The 21,853-nt window shown below is 51.9% G+C and overlaps 1 protein-coding gene across 7 annotated transcripts in view; it reads left to right on the forward strand.

Annotated features, from left to right (window-relative positions):
* Nucleotides 1–21,853, forward strand: part of GRK5 (G protein-coupled receptor kinase 5) — a 224,016-nt gene that overhangs the window by 88,645 nt on the left and 113,518 nt on the right. For all 7 annotated transcript variants that reach the window (XM_089898229.1, XM_030759301.2, XM_089898230.1 and 4 more), the window contains one exon: nt 15,531–15,626. In XM_089898229.1, the coding sequence (XP_089754355.1) occupies nt 15,531–15,626 (96 nt within the window). The remainder of the gene's footprint in view (nt 1–15,530; nt 15,627–21,853) is intronic.

A 21,853-nucleotide genomic window follows, 5' to 3' on the forward strand; every position in this document is an offset into this window, starting at 1 on the left:
GTGATCCAAGAGAGGGCAGGGCAGAGGCCACAGTACTTTCACGACCTAGCCTTGGAGTCATACTGTCATTTCCACCACATCCCTTTGGTTACACAGGTTCAGTGTGGGAGGGGACTGCACAGGCTGTGAATCCCAGGAGGCAAGAATCACTGGGCCATCATGGAGGCTGTTTACCACAGGGGCCTTGAAGAGGGTGAGATCAGGGATGACATTAGGCTTTTGGCCTAAGTGGCTGGGTGAATGGTGGTGCCATTTACTGAGAGGTAGAAGCGCATGCTTGGGGGAAGGTAGGTGGGAATCAAGAGCTCTCTTCTAGACCCCAGTTTGGGAGACTTCACCTCTGCACTGGAAACTTCTGTCTATAGGTGCTGCTGTGCTGTGCTGGTTTGGGGCTTCCATAGCCTCAGACTTGGGGGGAACTTTCTCAGGGCCTAGTTGACATCTGTCCCTTGAACTAATCCCATGTCAGCCTCGAGGACCAAGAATTAAGAACCAGGCATTCTTAGGTTCAAATTCCAGCTTAGCCACTTTAGTGGCTGTGTGACCCTGGGTCAGATTCTTGGCCTCTCTGGGCTTGTTTCCGCATCTGCAAAACAAATCCACTTCGCTGTGGTAGCATGAGACTCAGAAATTATGTTGCTGTAGCGCTCAGGCTGGGGCCTGGCTCGCCCTGGCCTTTTTACACTTCAGATTCCCAGCCTTTCTGTGTGCACAGTCATAGCTACATCATAACATACCCAGGTCGCTAGGTGGATTTGATTGGGAAGGATTTCTAAAGAGTCTGTTCAGCTTCTTTTAAGTAGATGATGCAAAAATTCTGGGGACAGCAGAAGTAATTATTACTCACAGGGAAATGCAAGTATTTTTATGAGTATCTTCTGAAAAACTGAGGCATTTCTTCATGAGCAAACAGTCCTGTTTATTTCTCTAACAAAATAGCCACAATTGTGCTGCAGGGGCCAACTTTCAATGCCAGTGGCTTTTCTCAGGGGTCAGCTCACCTCCCTCCCACTCCACAATCCCCCCCCCACACACACTTTCTTTTCTTTAACCTAGAGGAAACATAGTGAAGACAAAAGTGACCAAATTTGGGCTTTGCTGAGAGAACGGGATTACTTTTGCAGTGAGAAGTTAATTTTTGTGGCCAGACTTTCTCAACTGTGAAAACCAGTGTGGGCAAAAGCATAGTAAGCCTGAAAGTACATTTGGAAAATGATTTTCCTTGGAAAGGGCGTTTTAAAGAAGGTCATTAGTGTTTGCAAGAGGACAGGGGCATCTGTTTTCTCCTGAAGGAAATGTTCACTCAGCTCGTGAAGAGACAGAGAGGAGGAGAGGGGAATGGGGGAAGCCATGGGGAGGGGATGCTTGGGGAGCCGAGATGGGAAGCAGGACGGCTTAAAATCGTGTCCGCACCCGCCCGGTGCCTGGTGCTGTGCTAAGCACGCTCTCTATCTGACCCTGACAAAGGGCATTTGGTTATTACACCTGTTAGGAAACTGTGGCTCAGAGAGATTGGCAAGGTGTCCTGTGGTCACTCAGCTGGTGGACAGAGGACTCAGAAGTCCAATGCTGCCTGTCTGATAGAGCCCCCTCTCTTTCCATGCTGCCCTAGGAGAAAGGGCTCTTGGTCCGGGGTCAGGATAACTGACACGGTAAGATGGGAGGAGACACACCTGAGGGGAAGGGCTGGGGAGGCGGTGTGTGCCCTGTCCCTCCCATAGAAGGTGTTGTGTTCCCATTTTCAGGGAAAAAAAATGCAGGCTCGGGAAAGACTACGGTGTGTGATGTGGTTTTATTGTTTTAAAGTCCATTTGGGGGACCTTCCTGGCGGTCCAGCAGTTAGGACTCCGAGCTTCCACTGCAGGGGGCATGGGTTCGATCCCTGGTTGGGGAACTAAGATCCTGCATGCCGTGTGGTGTGGCGCGGCCAAAACATAAAAAGTAAAAAAATAAAGTTCATTTGGAAACCATCTCTTCCATTGTGGTTCTGCCTCTCCATCTGTTTATCAATCTATTTGTCAACGAGTTATTGAGCATTTACTATGTGCCAAGCACTGTTCTGGGTGTTTGGGAGACAGCAGGGAACAAAACAAAGATCCCTGCCCTCGTGAAGCCTGCATTCTAATGGAAGGAGGGGTGGACACAGGCAATAAGCCACGTGGAATGTTACAAAGTGATATGTGCAGTCGAAATTAAACCTACAAAGTAAAAGAAGGGTAGAGGGATCCGGAGAGGCAGGCAGTGGGTGGGTACAGCCTGTAGTGTTAGAACAGGTGAGCAGCAGGTGTTGCCTTGGAGGCGTGGAAATGCCCTGGAACTAGGCAGCGGTGGTGGTAGCACAGCGTCGTGAATGTCCTAAATGCCACTGAATTGTTCACTTTAAAGTATCAATAATTAATTTTATTTATTAGGGAAAAAATATTTATTAGGGAAAAAAAGGTGGTCAGGGTCAGCTTCATGGAGAGAGTGGTATTTGTGCAAAAGGCTAAAGGAGGGGAAGGTGTTAACACTTGGGATGTTTTCTCCCAGGGAGAAAGAGGGAGGCTCCGGGCAGAGGGAATAGCAGGAACAGATGAACTCAGGTGAACTGTGACCCCCAGGCCAACAGCCTGCTGTCTGTTTTTGTAATAAAGTTTTATTGGAATAAAGCCATGTTCATTTGTTTACGTATTATGTTGTCTGTGACTCAGGGACTTCACCTGGGTCTTTACAGAAAAAGTTCCTGACTCCTGAGGTAGAGCATACATAGGTCCTCAGGTGGGAAGGTACATGGGGTATGTGAGGAACAAGAGGAGGAGAGGATGGCTGGAGTGAGGGAAGGAAGGAGTAGAAGCAGGTGAGGTCAGAGAAGTCACGGGCACCAAATCAGGTAACCCTCCTGCATGGCTTTCCTGTGGCACCTCTGGTAAATGTCAGGACAGAGGCTGACATCATGCTGATGGGGAAGTGTGTGTGTGTGTGTGTGTGTGTGTGTGTGTGTGTGTGTGTGTTGGGTGGGGGCAGTGGTAGGGTGGAGAGATGGCTGAACTTGGGAGTCCTAACACCTGGGCTTTAGACCTGCTGTCTGTCCCTCGCCAGCTCTGTGTCCTCAGTTATCTCATTTACAAAAGTCGTGATGGTGGTGGTGGTGATGGGTGATGGTGATGGTGGTGGTGGTGGTGAGGATGATCGTGGTAGTGGGGATGATGTTGACGGCGGCGATGGTGGTGGGGATGGTGGTGGTGGTGGTGGGGACAATGGGGGGGGTGGCAGTGATGTTGATGGTGAGGTTGGTGGGGGTGGGAATGGTGGTGATGGGATGGCAGTGGTGATGATGGTGGTGGTGTTGATAATGGCTACATCCAGTGAGCCCCTACTCTGTGCTAGGTACTTGCACACTTGACTCTAACTCTTTATCGCAGCGGTGCAGATTGGGTAGCAGCATCTTCCTTTGCAAGAGAAAACACTGAGTGACTTGGGGAAGACCCTGTGTGTGACAGGGCTCCGATAACATGCTGTGATAGCCACTTATCATACTCCAGTGAACAGACCAGAGGCAGTGGGCGTGAGAACCCCTGGTAAACAGCGCAGCCAGCACTCAAGGGCAGCAGCCTCTGGTCAAGGTGGCCCAGTCTTAGTGCTGCCCTTGGCAGCAAGGGTTTCCTGGGAGGGGCCGTCCCCGGGCCCCCCTGCCCTCCCACTCCCACCGCAAAGCCACACCAGAGGCCTCCCCTCTCTCAGGCTCCGTGTGATGGGGAGGGGCCGCGTCCCCCCGCAGCCCCATGGCAACCAGTTACCAGGCCTGGTGTTGGTTTGGGTTTTCCTAATTGAGGTTGTGGGATCCTTCTGGTTGTGGCTGAGGCTTTTCTGCCCTGGAAACCCGGCTGCGGTGTGGCCATGGGGTGGGGCCTGGAGGTGCTGGGACCTGCCTGCAGGCCACACACGCCCCCGTGCTGCTCCGCCCCCCCACTCCCTCCCGCCGCTTCAGTACTGCGCTTCCTTTGAAGAACATACTGGAGGTTTTAGGTTCTTGTAGCTGACAGCTGTGGCACCACGAAACGTTCCGTGGTCAGGATCTCTGTGTGTCTTTGCCTCCCCATGGAGGCATGGAGGGTGCAGCCGGCCTTGAGGCCTGGGGTGTGGGAATGCACTGCTTCTGTTTGCCCACCGTGGTTTTTGCCCATCCTCCTGGTGGGGTCCCTGTGAACAACGGAAGCCCCAACTAAGCCGCGGAGTTCAGCTCCCAGGCGGGTAGACAGGCCCTGGAAAGGCCTCCGGTCCTGTCCCGTCCTCCTTGCTTCGCTGAGTTTGGGCAGGGTGCTCCCCAGCCTGGCTGCGCCTGCACCAGTGTCAGCCTTTTGATTGGAGCCCAGGGCTTCATCCTGAATACTGATGAATTCAGGTGGTGGTGGTGTGAAGGTAGCAAGCCCCTCTGGGTGGGAAGAGGCTCTGTGCCCCGAGCCCTGCCCTCCTCCCTCTCTTGCCCACCCCTGGGGTCCTATGCCAGCTAGGATGGCGCTGGACACACTTGAAGACACCAGGGCTACCGGATGCTTCCTGCCCCGAGGAGCTGTGGACTCAGCTGCCCCCCTTAAATGGCACAGTTCCCATCACAGGAGATTCTGGGCCAGAGGTGCCTTTGGTAGCCCCTCGTGTTGTGTTTTCTTCCAAACGTTTCCATCAGCGGGTAGTTCTGGGGGCGTCTCCACTTGGCGCCACCAGATCCTGACCTCCCAGCTCCAGCACTTTGGGACAGTGGGGTAACGGAGGAGTGGAGGACAGGGGAGGATGGAGGGGGGAGTCAGCTAGATGCAGGGGGCGTCCAGGAAACGTCACAGAAGAGGGTATCCTGAGGCAGAGACCCTGTGGGTACTGGATATTTCTAGAAAGTGAGACCTACAAAAATAGAACGAGGCCCCTGGCCCTGGGTTTGCAAGCTCCATCCCCCTTGCCCCACGCACCCGATCAGCTCCCTTCTCATCTGTACTAATGCGATCTTAAAGAAACACTCTTCTGAAAAAAAAGGGTTCTGCTGCCATGACCTGGCACCACCCTCCCCTGCCCCCTCCTCCCCCTCCCATCCCAGGTGAGGAAACTGAGGCCAGAGGGCTGGGCCCGTCTCCCTTTCACAGTGGTTGCCAAGTGCATTGGGTTGGAGAAAGTCCCCTGCAGGCTGAGGTCACCTCAAGTACATTTGGCTGGAGTCACTCAGTGACGCAGTCCCGAATGGCCCTATAATTGGGATCTTGCCTTGTTTGGGGCTGTATGAAAAGCGACTCTGAACCAGTGAGATACACCCTCCTCTTCAGCTTCAGCTGCGGGTGCCACTCTGGCAATGGCAAAGGGGACACAGCCCAGGTGGATGGGACAGAAATATTGGTGGCAGGGAGGGGCGAGCATAGAAACAAGCAGACACAGGGTCCACCTACCCCACCAGGAAAACTGGCCTCCTCCGCATTGCCTGTGGCCTTTGAGGACACCCACGGCCTCCCTGTGGCGATATTTTCTGGAAAACCAACACTGCTGGCAGTGCTGTGGAAACTGAGTCCTGAAAACTCACCTGGTTAGAAAGGAATTGAACAGACTCTTTAGCTCCACAGATGTCACAGGCAAAATTGTCATAGTGCCTTCCACTTGACCGGCTGGAGTGGCTGAGTCCTCAGCTTCTGTGGCTGGGAACACAGAGAGCGATCCTTCCCATGTACAGTCAGTCACCAGGATGCTTGAGACCCTCCCAGACCTTGATCCAAATGCGCTGAGAGCAGCTCCTCCAGTTTTCATGGTTCTCACCCCCCAGCCCCCAGATGTGTATTCTAAAGACCTGCTTTACAACACAATTTGAATTTCTAACAGATTTGGTCCCTGGCATTAACATGACCTTTCCAAGCCTCCTGGAAGCTTGGTGACCCACAAGCCATTCCGAGGAAGGGGCTCTGAGGTGACAGGAGGAAGAGGCCCTGCTGGGAATCCTGGGGCCCCTGTAGCCCGGGCCCCCCTCCATCCTGTGTCCTTGTGCCTTTAACCAGCAGTGCCCTAAACCGTTTTGGAAGAGAGGGCAGCTGTTTCTGTGGTTTCACCTGTGCTGCCTCTAGTTACATCTGGCACCACCTGGGGGCCTCTGCAAAGCTCGCTCAGCCCCTCCGTCTCGCCCCATCCACAAGGGCCAGAGCTGATTGGGTAATTTCAGAGCCTAGGCTGGCCCACGACATGTGGCGTGCCTGGAGAGAAAAGGTGAGTTGGCCAATCAGATTTGCTCCTTGGGACTCTAGGCTCAGGATTCTGGCAGATGGGCAGGGAGGGGGCTTTGGGGCCTGCCGGCTGCAACACCATTCTGAGACTGACTACCCTGAGTGAGCAAAGACTCCGCAGAGGAAGCGCAGTCCCCACAAGACCACCCTCACTTCAGACCGCAGCCACCAGTTTGAGAGTCCCCAGGCCACACATACTTCTGACTAACTGGCTAAACATTTGGGGATTCCCCCAACCCCTCTCAGGTTTGATGATTCACTAGGACGACTCACAGAGCTCAGGAGAGCGCTATATTTGCAGTTTTATTAGAGTGAAAGGATACAAATCTGAACCAGCGAAAGGGGGAGATGCATAGGGCAAGGTCTGCTAGGGACACGTCACCTTCCCGGCACCAGTGTATGATCACCAACCAGGAAGTGCACCCGAGCCCAGTGCCCAGAGTTTTTACTGGACTTTTCATTACTTAGGCGTGATTGATTGAATCACTAGCCACATGTTTGAACCCAGTCTCCATCCCCGTTCCCTTCCCCGAAGTTTGGACACCATCATTTGGCTCAAAGCCCCAACTCTCTAAGCCCATGGTTGGTCATTCTGGCATGGCCAACCCCAGCTTGAGTCGTCTCCTTAGCATGAGCTCGGGTATGGTTCCGGGGGCCCACCACGAATAAAACCCACACCCCCATCACTCGGAAAATTCCCAGGACTGGGAGATCACCTACCAGGAACCAGGGACAAAGTCAGTTTCTTCGTTATACAACAACAGCCAATTGGGTTCCATGCAAAGAGGTGAGTAAGCCTGGCGTGGTCTGCAGAGAGGCACATGGCGGAGTGAGAGGCAGAGACACCCCAGCCCCGGGTTCTCTGTGTCTCCACAGCCTTCCTGTTCCCACAAACCCAGCTGCTCTTGGCTGCCTCTCCTTGGATTCCTAGAGGCTCCAGTGATCCTGGTAATAATCCCTGTCTTTGTGGGTCAGCTTAAATGATTCTCTCTTCCTGCTCACCTTGGTTAGAACCGCACTCACCAACACAGTTTTCCAGTGTGAGTTGACAAGTCTGTCCTGGAGGATGTGGTCCATGGGAAGACCGGCTTCCACTCCCTCAGGGCCCACAAAACGAATCAGGTGCTCTCCGGATCCCAGTGTGCCTATCTCCAGGGATGATGCTCTTCTCTCTGGGTTCCAGAGAACAATAAAGGTTCAAAGGGAAGAGGTCAGAATGGGAAGAGGTACCCAGGAAGTATAGGGTGTGTGCACTGATGATTCGGGCGGGGTTTGAGGTGGGTCCTGCATGCTCCGTAGGGAGCCAGACCTGGGCCTGGTGCCGGGTGTGGTGGGCCCCTGAGGCCATCTCACCAACTGTTCCCCCATGGCCACTGGTGAGCTTCTCTCCAGTGTCCCCCTCTGGATTTCTGGAAACAGTTGGGTCCGCATCCAGTTTGCCTTCCTACACCGGCGAGTGGCCGGGTAAGTGGTTTTATGGGCGTCGTGTGAGAAGAATGCTCACGCCAGGCAGGGGACAGGGACCGGGATTCTTGTCAGAGTCAGACCCCAGGATCACCGAATTGGTCCAAACTGCTGTGAATTTTTTCAGATCTAGAAAAGAAGTAGGCAGGGCAGAAATAATAAGTCAGAGAGAGAAATTTCCAGAAAGAGTGGTCCTATCGTCGTCCCGTTTCCCACATGATGCTCAAGGGCTTTCTCACACTTGACTGTGCATCAGAATCAACCTGGAAGGCTCATTAAAACGGACCACTGGGCCCCCTCCCAGAGTTTCTGACTCAGTAGACCTAAGGTGGGGCCCAAGATTTTGCATTTCTGACAAATTCTCCAGTGATGCTGGTGCAACTGGCCCAAGGACCACATTGGGAACCACTGATTCAAGGGTGTGAAGGAAGGTCTTTCCAACAAATGCAGAGAGCCTTTCTCAGCTTCCCCCAAGGAACCTTTCTCTGACCAGGGAGGAAGAGAACATTAGAGTAGGAGTCAGGATGCCTGGGTGTGTGACACAAACCGCTTGAGTGATTTGAGCCAAGGTTCTTGCCTTTCTGAGACTCTATTTCCTCACCTGTCAAATGGGTCCAGTAAGAGGACCTACCTTGTGTGGTTGATGTGAGGATTAAATGAGAGGGTGTCTTAACAAACAGCTCCCTGACTCTGGTAGTACAGGAAATGCCACATTTCTCTAACTTCCAAATCAGATATACTGTAAGATTGATGAGAAGTTCAAGGTCAATTGTTTTGCAAAGGTCTGTCCCACTCCCTTCCATGGATGGCACGAGAAGCCCCAGGGCTCAAAGGAATCCAGCAAATAAGACTTCACACCATCGGGGTCACTGCTGTTGCCGATTTTGTCAGTGTCCTTTGGAGGAGAGGTCTCTGCACTTTTCCACTCCCCTGTGTCAGGCTGGTCCCGGGTCCCTCACAGCTCAGAGCCCCTCGTCCCTGGGATCCAGCAGGGGCACAGGCCTCCCCACCATACTGTCTCCCTCTCGTTCTTATTTCAGTCCTCAGCCTTCAAAGCACGAACACCTCCCTGGGAAACAGTAAAAGCAACAAGAATAACAGCCAGTTTCTTCCCCCACAGTGACAGTTTTCTCATGGCAGTTTTCTGGCATGATCTTTTCATTCTTCCCTGGGCACATCCACAGGAGCAAAAGAAATGCCAGTTCGTTCCTCAGTAGCTCACCCTGTTATGAGCACTTGGCCCGTGCTTAAGACACGGTAGCTCTTTATTACTTTACTTTTTCCCCCAAGTCCTGCGCTCCATCCCCGCTAGGACTTGCCCTCCTGCTGGCCACTCTCCCTCCTCCTGCCCTGCCACCCCCTTACCACACTTCCCTCAGCCCATCTGGGGTGTACCTGCACGAGGCCATTGCTGGCAGCCAAGGGAGACCCTGGGGGCTGGAGAAAGCAGAAGTGATTTGGTAAGCAACTTCCTCTCTGTAGGCTGCATCTTCCTGTCGCCTACCTTTCTCCAGGTTTTGCTTGGACTCTTGCCCACCCAGGAGAGAGACCTGCTGCCCTGGTCCTTTGGTGCCTTCCCCAGAGCCATGAGTGGGTCGAGTTCAGCCCATGTCCACAAGCCCGACATCTTGGTCTCTTCTCACCTCTGATAGGAGCCCTCCTGTCTGGCTCCCAACCTGTGTTGCTGGCATCCCCTCCCTGGCTGGGGCCCCCTTCCTCCATGCAGCCCCCACCTGCCTAGCCACACCCCCAATGGTCTCACTCAGCTCTGCCCTTTTAAGCGTGGAATGAGCTGGACGTCCACGAAGGTAGGCGCTCTGTCCTCTTGGCCGTCTCATTTTTAGCCTGTGGAAGGTAAACTGAGCAACCGTAGGCTGGTTGGTAAAGAAAATAAAGCCCAAGGATGCTCAGGACAGGAAGTGGCTGCCAGTCAGTGTGGGTTGGAGAAGATACATGCTCCTGTTTGCGTGTGTGGTTCATCCATTGGCCCCATTAATTCCTCTCCCTGAGCCTCAGGTTTCTCATCTGTGAAATGGGGCTAGTAACTGCCTTATTGAGGACCAAGCGTGTAGCATCTAGTTCAGTGCTAAGCAAATATTCACTTAACCAGTCAGTCAGCATAACTTAACAAAAGCTTGCAATTGTCCAGGCCAGTTGTGTTAGCTGCCCCACCCTCTGGAAGGTCTGGGCTGAGCTGGGAGAGGGCTGTGGGCAGACAAGGGATCTGCCTCTCAAGGGCAGCCCTGGGAGGGGCATAAGGTTGGGGGCTTGAAGAAAGAGCAGGACTTCAACAGGCAGAGGGGTCAATTCTGGAGGTCAGAAGTCTGACCTGGGTCTCACTGGGTTAAAACTAGGGTGTCGGCAGGGCTCTTTCCTTTCTGGGGGCTCTAGGGGAGAATCTGTGTTCTTGCTTGTCTAGCTTCTAGCGGTCGCCTGCACTCCTTGGCTCGTGGCCCCTTCCTTCTTCAAAGCCAGCAACAGCTGATCTAGTTTTTCGCACATCACATCACTCTGAGCTGACTCTCCCACCTTTGCTTCCACAATTAAGGACTCTGGTTACATCGGGTCCCCCCAAATTATCCAGGATAATGTCCCTGTCATTATCCTTAATTCAGTCTGCAACCTTAATTTCCTTTGCCACGTAACCTAACATATTCACAGGTGCCAGGGATTAATGGATACTTTGGAGGAGCATTGATTTGCCTGCCATAGTCCCTGCCCTGTTCTGGGGGATGAGGAAGTGAGGAGAAGGACGAAGGAAGCCCCAGGTGGCTGTGTGGTACCCACCGGCCCTTCATTACTCCAGCCTCTGGGTCACATCCTCCAGCCTTGACTCACCTTTGCCACCTCCCTACTACCACCACTGTGGCCCCATTACTAGCGAGTCTCTCCCAAACCTCGCACTCCTTCTGAGTGTTGGTCATAATGGTCATTAAATAAAGCAGCATTTCTCCGTTTCAGCACTGTTGACACTTTGGGCACGTTGTTCTCTGTTGTGCGGTGCTGTCCTGCTCATTAGACATGGTTTAACTGTATCTCTGGCCTCTACCTGCTAGATGCTGGTAGCACCCTCATCCAGTTGTGACAACTCCAAATATCTCTAGACACTGCCGAATGTCCCCTGGAGGACAAATTGCCCAGGGATTGAGAACCACTGAAATCAAGCCTTTGATGTTTGTCTTCCTTACTAGATTGGGCACCCAAAGAAGGAAGCCCCAAGAGGGTGACACCCCATCTGTCTTGCCCGTCCCCATGTCCCCAGCACCTGCATAGTGCTCGGCATTTACTAGATGCTCTACACATACTGGTTTAATGAATTAATGAATTTTGTTAATTTTCTTTATTTTTAAAGTTTTTGGTGTTAATTTTCTTAATGGATAAATTAACCTATAAAAAAGTGTGTGTGTGTGTGTGTGTGTGTGTCTTAAATAGACTCCTGTTGCCATAGACTGGCTACCTAAGAATCGCCTGGGGAGCCTCTTACGTAGCCCGACTCCTGGGTTCCGATCACAGAGAGTTGGGGCTCAGGCTGATGGGGTGCAGCCTGGGAGTCTGTATTGTCAAGAGGGCTTCACCAGTTCCTCAGAAAAGGGAAACATAGAATTACCATATGATCCAGCAATTCTGCTCCTAGGCATATACCCAAAAGAATTGAAAGCAGGGACTCAGATATGCAGAGCAGCAGTATTCACGATAGCCAAAAGGTGGAAACAACCCAAGTATCCATCAACAGACAAATGAATAAACAAAATGTGCTGTATGCACACGACGGAGTATTATTCAGCCTTAAAATGGAGTGAAATCTGACACTTGCTACAGCATGGATGTACCTTGAAGGCATCATGCTAAGTGAAACCAGCCAGTCACAAAAGAGCACATCTTGTACCATGTCACTCGTGAGGTCCCTAGAGTAGTCCAGTCAGAGAGACAGAAAGTAGAAAGGTGGTTGCCAGGGGTAGAAGGGAGTGGAAGCTGGTGTTTGATGGGTACAGAGTTTCCATTTGGGATGATGACGTTCTGGAGACGGACGGTGGTGACCGTTGCACAGCAATGTGAATGTGCTTAATGCCACTGAATTGCACACCTACAAATGCTTAAAATGGTACATTTTCTGTTATGTATATTTTACCACACACACAAAAGTGCTTAATCCCAGCCAGATCTGGGAACAAATAGTGTGGGAATCAATGGGAGCACAGGGAGTGCAGACTGGATGAGTTCTTTTTTTTCTTTTCTTTTTTTTAACATCTTTATTGGGGTATAATTGCTTTATAATGGTGTGTTAGTTTCTGCTTTATAACAAAGTGAATCAGTTATACATATACATATGTTCCCATATCTCTTCCCTCTTGTGTCTCCCTCCCTCCCACCCTCCCTATCCCACCCCTCCAGGCGGTCACAAAGCACTGAGCTGATCTCCCTGTGCTATGCGGCTGCTTCCCACTAGCTATCTACCTTACGTATGGTAGTGTATATATGTCCATGCCTCTCTCTCGCTTTGTCACAGCTCACCCTTCCCCCTCCCCATATACTCACGTCCGTTCTCCAGTAGGTCTGTGTCTTTATTCCTGTCTTACCCCTAGGCTCTTCATGACATTTTTTTTTCTTAAATTCCATATATATGTGTTAGCATACGGTATTTGTCTTTCTCTTTCTGACTTACTTCACCCTGTATGACAGACTCTAGGTCTATCCACCTCATTACAAATAGCTCAATTTCGTTTCTTTTTGTGGCTGAGTAATATTCCATTGTATATATGTGCCACATCTTCTTTATCCATTCATCCGATGATGGGCACTTAGGTTGTTTCCATCTCCGGGCTATTGTAAATAGAGCTGCAATGAACATTTTGGTACATGACTCTTTTTGAATTATGGTTTTCTCAGGGTATATGCCCAGTAGTGGGATTGCCGGGTCATATGGTAGTTCTATTTGTAGTTTTTTAAGGAACCTCCATACTGTTCTCCATAGTGGCTGTACCAATTCATATTCCCACCAGCAGTGCAAGAGGGTTCCCTTTTCTCCACACCCTCTCCAGCATTTATTGTTTCTAGATTTTTTGATGATGGCCATTCTGACTGGTGTGAGATGATATCTCATTGTAGTTTTGATTTGCATTTCTCTAATGATTAATGATGTTGAGCATCCTTTCATGTGTTTGTTGGCAGTCTGTATATCTTCTTTGGAGAAATGTCTATTTAGGTCTTCTGCCCATTTTTGGATTGGGTTGTTTGTTTTTTTGTTATTGAGCTGCATGAGCTGCTTGTAAATTTTGGAGATTAATCCTTTGTCAGTTGCTTCATTTGCAAATATTTTCTCCCATTCTGAGGGTTGTCTTTTGGTCTTGTTTATGGTTGGATGAGTTCTAATGGCCCTTTTAAGCCTCAGAGCCGGAGCTGATGGGGATGGGAGCATCGGACTTGGCTGATTTCTCGAGACGGCGGCCCTTCCCCGGGGGATGCACGTAACCTTTACAGGGGCCAGGCCAGCTACCGACTGGAGGCCACTGTCCTGTCCACAGGGGCAGCCGCTGCCCAGCTCCAGCTCATCCTGGAAGAGAAATGCAGGAAGAGAAGTCCCAAATCTGGATTCATATGTAACATCTCCATGTTTAAATCTTGACACCGGGTTCAATAAACAGGCAAACAAACCAACAAGCCACACGTGGGTCCAACAGAGCAGCTCTTCAGGCCTCGGGCCCGGGGTGGCGTCTCTTCTCGGTGGCTTGGGCCTCAGCTGGAGAGATTCGAGTTCTGTTTCCTCCTACCGGATGCCGTATCACTTCTGAGGTCCGATGCCAGCTTCCTCTTTGATACCTGGGAGCTTCCTTTGCTTTCGGTGCTCCCGAAAGGGAGTTTTATAGACAGAAGGGTGAGCGTGAATGCCTATAGGGTCTGGATTCTGCTCAGGCTGGGGTCTTGGCCCTGCCATTTGTGAGCTGTGGGCCTATAGGTGACTTGCTTCTTTCTTCCCTGTGCCTCAGTTTCCTTGTCTGTCAAGTGGCAATAGTAATAGTTATGCCTGGGAGAGTTAGAGCGGGGACCAGGGCAGGGCAGCAGAAGGGCTGTGAGGTGTGTGTGGACGTGTGATGGTGTGTTGGTGCCGCTGGAGCAAAGAGCACAGTGGAGTCGGACAGGCCATCAGCTGGTGAGTTACGCAACGTCGGACGTCTGTTTCTACATCTGTGATCTGCCCAGTGATTTCCTCCTCCACGAGTCATTCTGAAGATTAAGTAAGATAATGTTCAAACAGTGTCTGGCCACAGCGTGAGCCCCACACACATTTGTTTTGTTCCTTGGAGGCTGGGGCCTTTGACCTTTGTGGAGGCTTGAGCAGAGGGGGCTGGGGCTGGTTGGCTGGGCTGAAGACAGAACGAGCAGAGAGCTGGGAAATGGACCGTGTCCTGCCCCTCTGCCGTCAGCTCCCTCCCCTCCTTCCTGGCCCCCCGGGTGGGGGTCCTGGTCCCATCCTCAGAAGCCCACCCACTTGCTGTTCAGGAAGGTGGCCTCAGCTTTGCAGGGCGGTTGGATGAGTTGGGAATCTCCCTTTATTGAGATCAGCTCTGTGCCAGCGCCGGCACACGCTGGGCCGGGGGCGGGCCCAGAGCCGAGCTCCTCCAGGTGTCCCTGGGTTGGCTGGCTGAAGAAAGGGGCCTTGCCCTGCCCAGACCCTCTCTGGGGGTCAGAGGCTGCGGGGAGCATCCCGGGGTGCTGAGGGCCTGGCCAAGGTCTGGCGTCTCTTTAACTGGCCCCAAACTTCGCGGGTACTTGAGGTGGTGATCACATGAAGGGGGATGAGAAGCCCTTAAAATTCCGAGGCGCTGAGGGCCCTAAAGGATTATGTGATCTTCGGTGAGTCACTGGCCACTGGAGTTAAGGGCCGCTGTGGGGGCAGTGGGTAGATGATGGCATCTCTGGTTCCTGGCGTGGTCCTGGCCACGCGACACAGAGGTGCCTCCAGGTCCAAGTTCCAAATGGTGGTGGGCTCAGGGACACGTAGGCTGGAGTCGGCCCCCCTTGCCGTTTGCACACCTGAGCGTTCTGACATCTGTCCACGGAGAAGGTGTGGCAGGGATGATGGGAACACCTGTGTGTGCGCCTTAGGTAGCTCCGTGTGTTCATTGCATGTGCGTGTTCATTGTGTGTGTTTGTTACGCGTGTTTGTATGTCTATCATGTGTGCACAGCCATTGCATGTGTGTCCCTAGCGTGTGCGTGTTCATTACGTGTGCACACTGGGCAGGATGCAAGCCCTGACGGGGGTCCTTCAGGAGTCCTTCCAGCCTTGAGAAATGCATCCCCTGAGACCCTGGGGTTCGTGAGGTGGGAGAAGAAGGGGCTACCCAGGACAAGTGGAAGTTGAAGTCCTTGTCCCCGACACCTGGCCTCCAGCTGGGGATGGGGACTCTCCCCAGAAAACAAGGGGATAAAATGAGGTGGTGAGGGGGCCGCAGTCCACCCGCTTGCGAATCCACTTCACCAGAATTTCCCAGGCCGACAGGCCTGGCCCCTGCCATCGGAAGGTTGTGGTCGAGTCTGGGGTGAACACCAGGCACCCGGCAGGGCTGCACAGCCTTGGGAGACGCCGAGGAAGAACAGGGTGCCCGGTGTGGGTGCAGGCGTGGAGGATGGGAGGGACCGCTGCTGCTGGTGGTGGTGGGGGCCCAGGCCCGGGCGAGCCTGCGGGAAGAACACACAGGCTTGATGCCGACTGGGGAGGGGGCGTGTCCCTGTCTCCCAGCCAGGAAGCCGTGCACAGGCTCACTGGGCTGGGACACAGGCTCTGGAGCCTTGGACAACACCAGCATCAGCTCCCCATCTTTCTCCCCCATCTCTGCAGGGGGCGGAGGAAAGCGCAAGGGGAAAAGCAAGAAGTGGAAGGAAATCCTGAAGTTCCCTCACATTAGCCAGTGTGAAGACCTCCGAAGGACCATAGGTAAGCTGTCCTGCCTCGAGGGGGCACGGGGAGGGACAGAGAGGGGAGCAAGCGGCCCATTAACCGGAACCGTCTGAACGGTGAGTCAGGTACAAATCGATTAATGCAGTAAGGTGATGCCAGGTAGGCGCTCCAAGCTGATGCCTTTGCTAATTGGTATAAAGATGCAACCAACATTCGTCGAGTATTTGGTGTGTGCCGGGCAGGATTATCTCCCCATTACCCTTTGAGGCTGTTATTTTACTCCACTTTTCAGCTGGGGAAACCAAGGCACAGAGAGATTCTGTAATTGGACCAAAGTTGCACAGCTTGTGGGAGGGCAGTGGAGGTGGGCCACACGTGGCCCTGAGCACCCCCCTCGTAGCTTTCCGCCCTTCCTTCCTGGGGCCCATGGGTCCTGCCCTCAGGAAGCAGCCCCAAGCTTTGGGAGCTGAGGCGGGGTGGTGAGCCTCTGGGCTCCCCTTCCCTGCTGCCAGGGATGTGGGTTCTCACCGAGGAGCTGCCCTGCTCAGTACACAGCCCTGTCCTCTTTATTCAGCACCCACACGGCCAGGCAGCTCCAAGAGTAGAGGGCGCTTGTCTCACTAGGGGCTGGCACAGCCAAATGCACAAGGAGGGTCTGTCCCCGGCCCCGCTCCGAACACGGCTGTGGTGAGGAATAAACAAAATGTGCTGTATGCACACAACGGAGTATTATTCAGCCTTAAAATGGAGTGAAATCTGACACTTGCTACAGCATGGATGTACCTTGAAGGCATCATGCTAAGTGAAACCAGCCAGTCACAAAAGAGCACATCTTGTACGATGTCACTCGTGAGGTCTCTAGAGTAGTCCAATCAGAGAGACAGAAAGTAGAAAGGTGGTTGCCAGGGGTAGAAGGGAGTGGAAGCTGGTGTTTGATGGGTACAGAGTTTCCATTTGGGATGATGACGTTCTGGAGACGGACGGTGGTGACCGTTGCACAACAATGTGAATGTGCTTAATGCCACTGAATTGCACACCTACAAATGCTTAAAATGGTACATTTTCTGTTATGTATATTTTACCACACACACAAAAGTGCTTAATCCCAGCCAGATCTGGGAACAAATGGTGTGGGAATCAATGGGAGCACAGGGGGTGCAGACTGGATGAGTTCTTTTTTTTCTTTTCTTTTTTTTAACATCTTTATTGGGGTATAATTACTTTACAATGGTGTGTTAGTTTCTGCTTTATAACAAAGTGAATCAGTTATACATATACATATGTTCCCATATCTCTTCCCTCTTGTGTCTCCCTCCCTCCCACCCTCCCTATCCCACCCCTCCAGGCGGTCATAAAGCACTGAGCTGATTCTTTAGGCCTGGAGAGAGTAGGGCCTAGGGGTGGGGAGGGGTGGGAAGCTCAGATGCCATGGTCTCCGCACACCCCTGGGGAACCAGACCCTCTTCTCCATCCTCTTGGTCCAGGGCGAGCACGTTCACCAGCTACCACATGCCTTTCCTGGATGCTGAGCCCAGCTTTTTCTCAACAGGCCCAGGAATGGCTCCCACTCAACCTCAGAGCCATAGGGCTGATCCCAGAGACCCTTCTGAGGTGTTGATTTGGAAGAGAGAACTTGAAATAGGAGGAAAGGACCCTCCAAAGTAGGGAGCTGTGTAGAGAGGCAGGGTAACTGCGTGAGGGCCAGTATCACCTGGGAGGGGCCCGGCAGGTGGAGCCCATTTGCTTCTCTGCCTTGGGTTAACTGCCTGCAGGTGGTGGTGTCTGGAATGGTCCTCAGGACCCAGCCCCCTCTGAAGGCCACCTCCTCAGAGAATTAAAACAAGCTCTAGGGTCTTTCAAAGCATCCTGCCCTTTTGTCAGGGCACCTCCCACCTCCCCACCTCCCACCCCCAGTTATTATTGGATGTCTCTTTGCCCCTCAAGTGCGAAAGTCTCCTCGAGAAGGATCTTTTAAATTCACCACCATGTGCCTGGTGCCTGCTTACAGGAGGAGCACAATAGTTGTATGAACGAGTAAAGGAAAGAATGAATGAAGTGGTATGAAGGAGTGAACACTGAGCTTCTGCAGTGTTTTAAATAAATGGAAGAGTGTTGAGAGTCATATGAGGAACATTCGTGTACCTGCCACCTGGATTAAAGAAATGTTAATATTTTGCTATATTTGATTCATGTGTCTCTTGAAAATGGAAAACACAAACGTCAACTATAGGACTTCCAGTTCCAGACAGCGTGGAGCAGATGCGTTGTTTCCTATCCCCCCTGACCATGGGCAGTCCAGAGCTCTGGACATCACATATAAAAAAATATAAGAAGATTCCTAAAGGGACCTCTCTGGTGGCACAGTGGTTAAGAATCGGCCTGCCAATGCAGGGGACACGGGTTCGAGCCCTGGTCCAGGAAGATCACACATGCTGCAGAGCAACTAAGCCCATGAGCCACAACTACTGAGCCCTCGTGCAACAACTACTGAGGCCTGCGCGCCTAGAGCCCGTGCTCTGCAACAAAGAGAAGCCACCTCAGTGAGAAGCCCGCGCACTGCAATGAAGAGTAGCCCCTGCTCGCCGCAACTAGAGAAAAGCCCGTGCACAGCAACGAAGACCCAACACAGTCAAAAATAAATAAATAAATAAAATAAAAACAAAACAAGCATTTAAAAAATAAAACAAAAGAAGATTCCTAAAAATGGAGGAAGAGGCAGACTGGCTGGGATCTCAGGATGTGAGGAGTGATGTGCCAGTGAGCTCCTGGCTTTTCTTTTCTGCCTCCCTTAAATCCCAGGGACCATGTGCTGGAGAAACTCACTACCCGGAGATGCCAATGGGTGCAAAAGAAAAGACACCCCCTCCCAAAAAAAATCCTGTTCTCTCTAGCCAGCAGCCTGGGAAAAGGACAGCTGAGCTGAGCTGGCCCCTCCAGAACGGTCACACTTCGGCCACAGTTCACTCCAGCAGTGTGGACGCCTCACTGCCTACCTTTCTTTTCACCTATCCTAGTGCCAGACTCAGAGGCCCAGGGCTCCCTCCCTCTCCACGTCTCTCCTTTCTGACACACAGATCCTGATACTTGGAGGTGAGCGAGTTCTGCCGAGGTTCAGCCCCCGACACCAACTCTCAGTGCCCCCCACTCTAGCCCTGCTCCCTATGGGGCCTCCAGGCATTGCCCCAGAAGGGCCCCAAATGCCTCTCACCTTCCAGTTGGCCCGGCTGCACCCTCGTCACTTCCGGTATGGGGGACCCCCTGGAGCCTAGGATTCGCCTCTGAGCTTTTCTATGTCCGTGGATTCCACCCCATGGGCCCCATCCCCATCTGTCCATCAAGGTCCATAAACGGGCCTCTTGTCAGGGTCCCCTCCCCTGGGAGGGTGAGAGAAACGTGCACGCTGGCGTGTGAAAATGAATTCTTCTGTTCTCCTAGAGGGATTGAAAAGACTCTGTGTATGAGTGCAGTGTGAAGAGAGGCCGGGAAAACAGGAAGGCCGCCATAAACCGAGGGGCTGCAGCTCATGGGGACCGGCCCCAGGGCTCGAGCCTTCCTGTGGGTTTACAGTCCGTTGCCCTGGTGTTTGCCCAGCCTCTGCTGGGGTCCTGCTGGAAGGCTTTCTTAAATAAAAATCTCATTTCTTTTCTAGACCAATATACAAACCAAACAGTGGCAAATGCCACATTTATTTTTCTTGTGGACACATGAGCTCACTTTCTGAAGCTCTTTGGGAGGATGTCCCAGAGCAGGCTTTGGGCCAGGGTGATGAGGCCCTTATGGGCCCAGAGGGCCCCGTGGGAAGGCTCTTGATCAGAGGGGAGGACGGAGACCACAAGGACCCCGTTGACTGGCCAGAACAGCAGTCTGTTAAAGCCACACCCTCTCTCGCCCCCAGCACTGCCCTGACAACCACAGGCCATCTCCCCCAGCAGCCAGGGGGATTCTGAGAAATGAAAACGGCACCCCTTGGGTCTCCTGCTGAAACCGCTGCAGCACTGCTCCCGCCTGTAATAAAAGACAAACTTCTCACCGTGGCTTATGAGCTCTTTGGTCGTTGCGGGGAGCCTAGGGATCCCTTCTCAGAATAATGCTTTCACATACAGAAAATAAAATACGCAGGGTTGCAAAGGAAACCAGTTCTTTTCAAATAGTTATTAGATACTTTAAAATGTTATGATCTTGAAGTATATGTGCTTTTTTGTGAATAATAAGGCCCAGCAGCTGGTCTAAGAGGTACTGTAATTTTGAATTAGTGAGAGCGTAAGTGATGTTTCCAGATATCTGCAATGATGGTGATATAATGGGTCTGAGATTTCTGTCGTTGACAAATCCCAGGCACCGCTAACATTACTGTGGGTTGTTGTCAACATTTGTGACTCAATGAAGTGCTCATTTCCGGTTAGAGGCTGGTGAAGAGAGAGATGACATTTTTCTCCATCCAAGTTCACAGACCCCCTGAATCCTATCCATGGACCTCTTGGCAATGCCCTTCCTACCCTGTCCTGTGTGAGCCGGCCCTCACCTTTGTCTCAGTCACTCCCTCCTCCTCCATTCACTTTGCTGTGCTGGTTGCCCTTTTGTCCCTTGACTACCCCAAGCTTGTCTGTAGCCTGGAGCCTTTGCCCCTGCTGTCCTCTGTCTGGAATGCTCTTCCCCACACTTCTTCTAGGGGGCCTTTAGGTCTCAGTTCAGATATCACCTCCGTAGAAAAGCCTTCCCAACCAGCCTCTAGATAGGAGCTATACTTGCCCTCTAATTGCTGCCTTTCACACTGTGCTATTTATTAAGGTTCTTGGCCTGCGCCCCCAGCTGCCGTCATCCTTTGTTTAGTTACTGACCTGTGTATTTTCTCTCTCCCTTACTGGACTGGATGTCCCATGACAATACTGACTGTGTCTTGTGCGGGTCACCACTAGAACAGTGTCTGCCACACAATAGAGGTTCACTAAACGTTGGGAGAGTGAACGAAGGAATGAATGAAGTGAAATATTGGAAATGAGGGCTCTGTTTAAAAATTCTGTGACATATGCTTGCCATACCCACATTTAATTTAGCCAGTGGTTTAAAGTCATAACAGTTCAGACTTAGGAGGCACCTTAGAAGGCATCTGCTTTGTCTCCCTTCCCCCACTCCCTACTAGATGAGGAGCAGCTCAGAGGGGCAGGTGACCTGGTGGCTCCTGGTCCAGGCCCGTTTCCCCTGAGGCTGCAACTGGAGTAATTCTCACAGTGACGTTAGGCTTTTATGGAATTCTTGACTCAAGGAACTAGAGAGCATCTCGTCTAGCCACCCCTTTCAGACCTGAGTCAGAATTTCAGAGCCTGTTAGGCTCCAAGAGGAGAAGTGACCTGCCCAGGACAGTCCAGGCCCCTGATCCTGAGCTGCAGCTCTCCACTCCCCAGCATCATATTGACTTTATAAACATTTTGGCATCAGCCCCCAGCCAGTACCCACAGCAGAGAAACTCAGTAGCTACTCGGAGGGATAGACATTTCTATCTGTCTCTTTTTTCTTTCTTTTATCTTCTAAGTATGGGTAGCATGTTCATTTGCTTATTCAAGAAGTGTTTACTGAGCACTTAAGGTATGCTGTGCACTGGGGAAACAGGCCTGATTCCTGCCCCCCGCCCCCCGAGCTCATTCATGGCTGAACCCAAGAGACTGGCAGAAATAAAGAGGTGATAACAAATTCTGAGAAAGGTCCATGATGGAGGGACAGGTTGCCAAGCTAGAGAATAGTGTGGAGGGTCTTCCACCCATCAGGAACTTCCCTGGAGGAAGTGACGTCACTCTGAGCCTCCCAGGGCATCTCTTTGTGTGAGCTCCCTGGGGGCATGGACCACGTGCTCTCCATCTTGGGGTCTCCATCGCTGGCACAGTGAGTAGGTGGATGGATGGATGGGTGGATGATGGATGGATGAAGTGACTGAATGAATGGATGCTGCCCTCCTCCTCAGCCTGGAAACCATAACTGGGATTGGCAGTAACGAGTATTAAGACAGAGAGTCCTTGCCACATGTATCTACTTCCAGTGTGAGCCCCAGATATGAGTAACTGATTTTAGACAGTCCTGGAGGGGAGCAGACAGATCGTGGGAGAAGAAGCGTTCTTTGATATCTGCTTGATGAAACATCAAATAATGGTATTCGTTAGTAAGCTAATTGTAAGATAATTAGAGGGTCCAAATCAAAGAAGTTCTCAGAATGTCCAAAACTTGGAAGGCTGGAACGTTATTGTGAAGATAAAAGATTGTTGAGGTCTGCA

This window comes from Delphinapterus leucas, chromosome 16 (genome assembly GCF_059928025.1).
Source record: "Delphinapterus leucas isolate spDelLeu-1000000601 "Yukka" chromosome 16, BTC_Dleu_Yukka2, whole genome shotgun sequence".
In the NCBI taxonomy this organism is placed as follows: domain Eukaryota; kingdom Metazoa; phylum Chordata; class Mammalia; order Artiodactyla; family Monodontidae; genus Delphinapterus; species Delphinapterus leucas.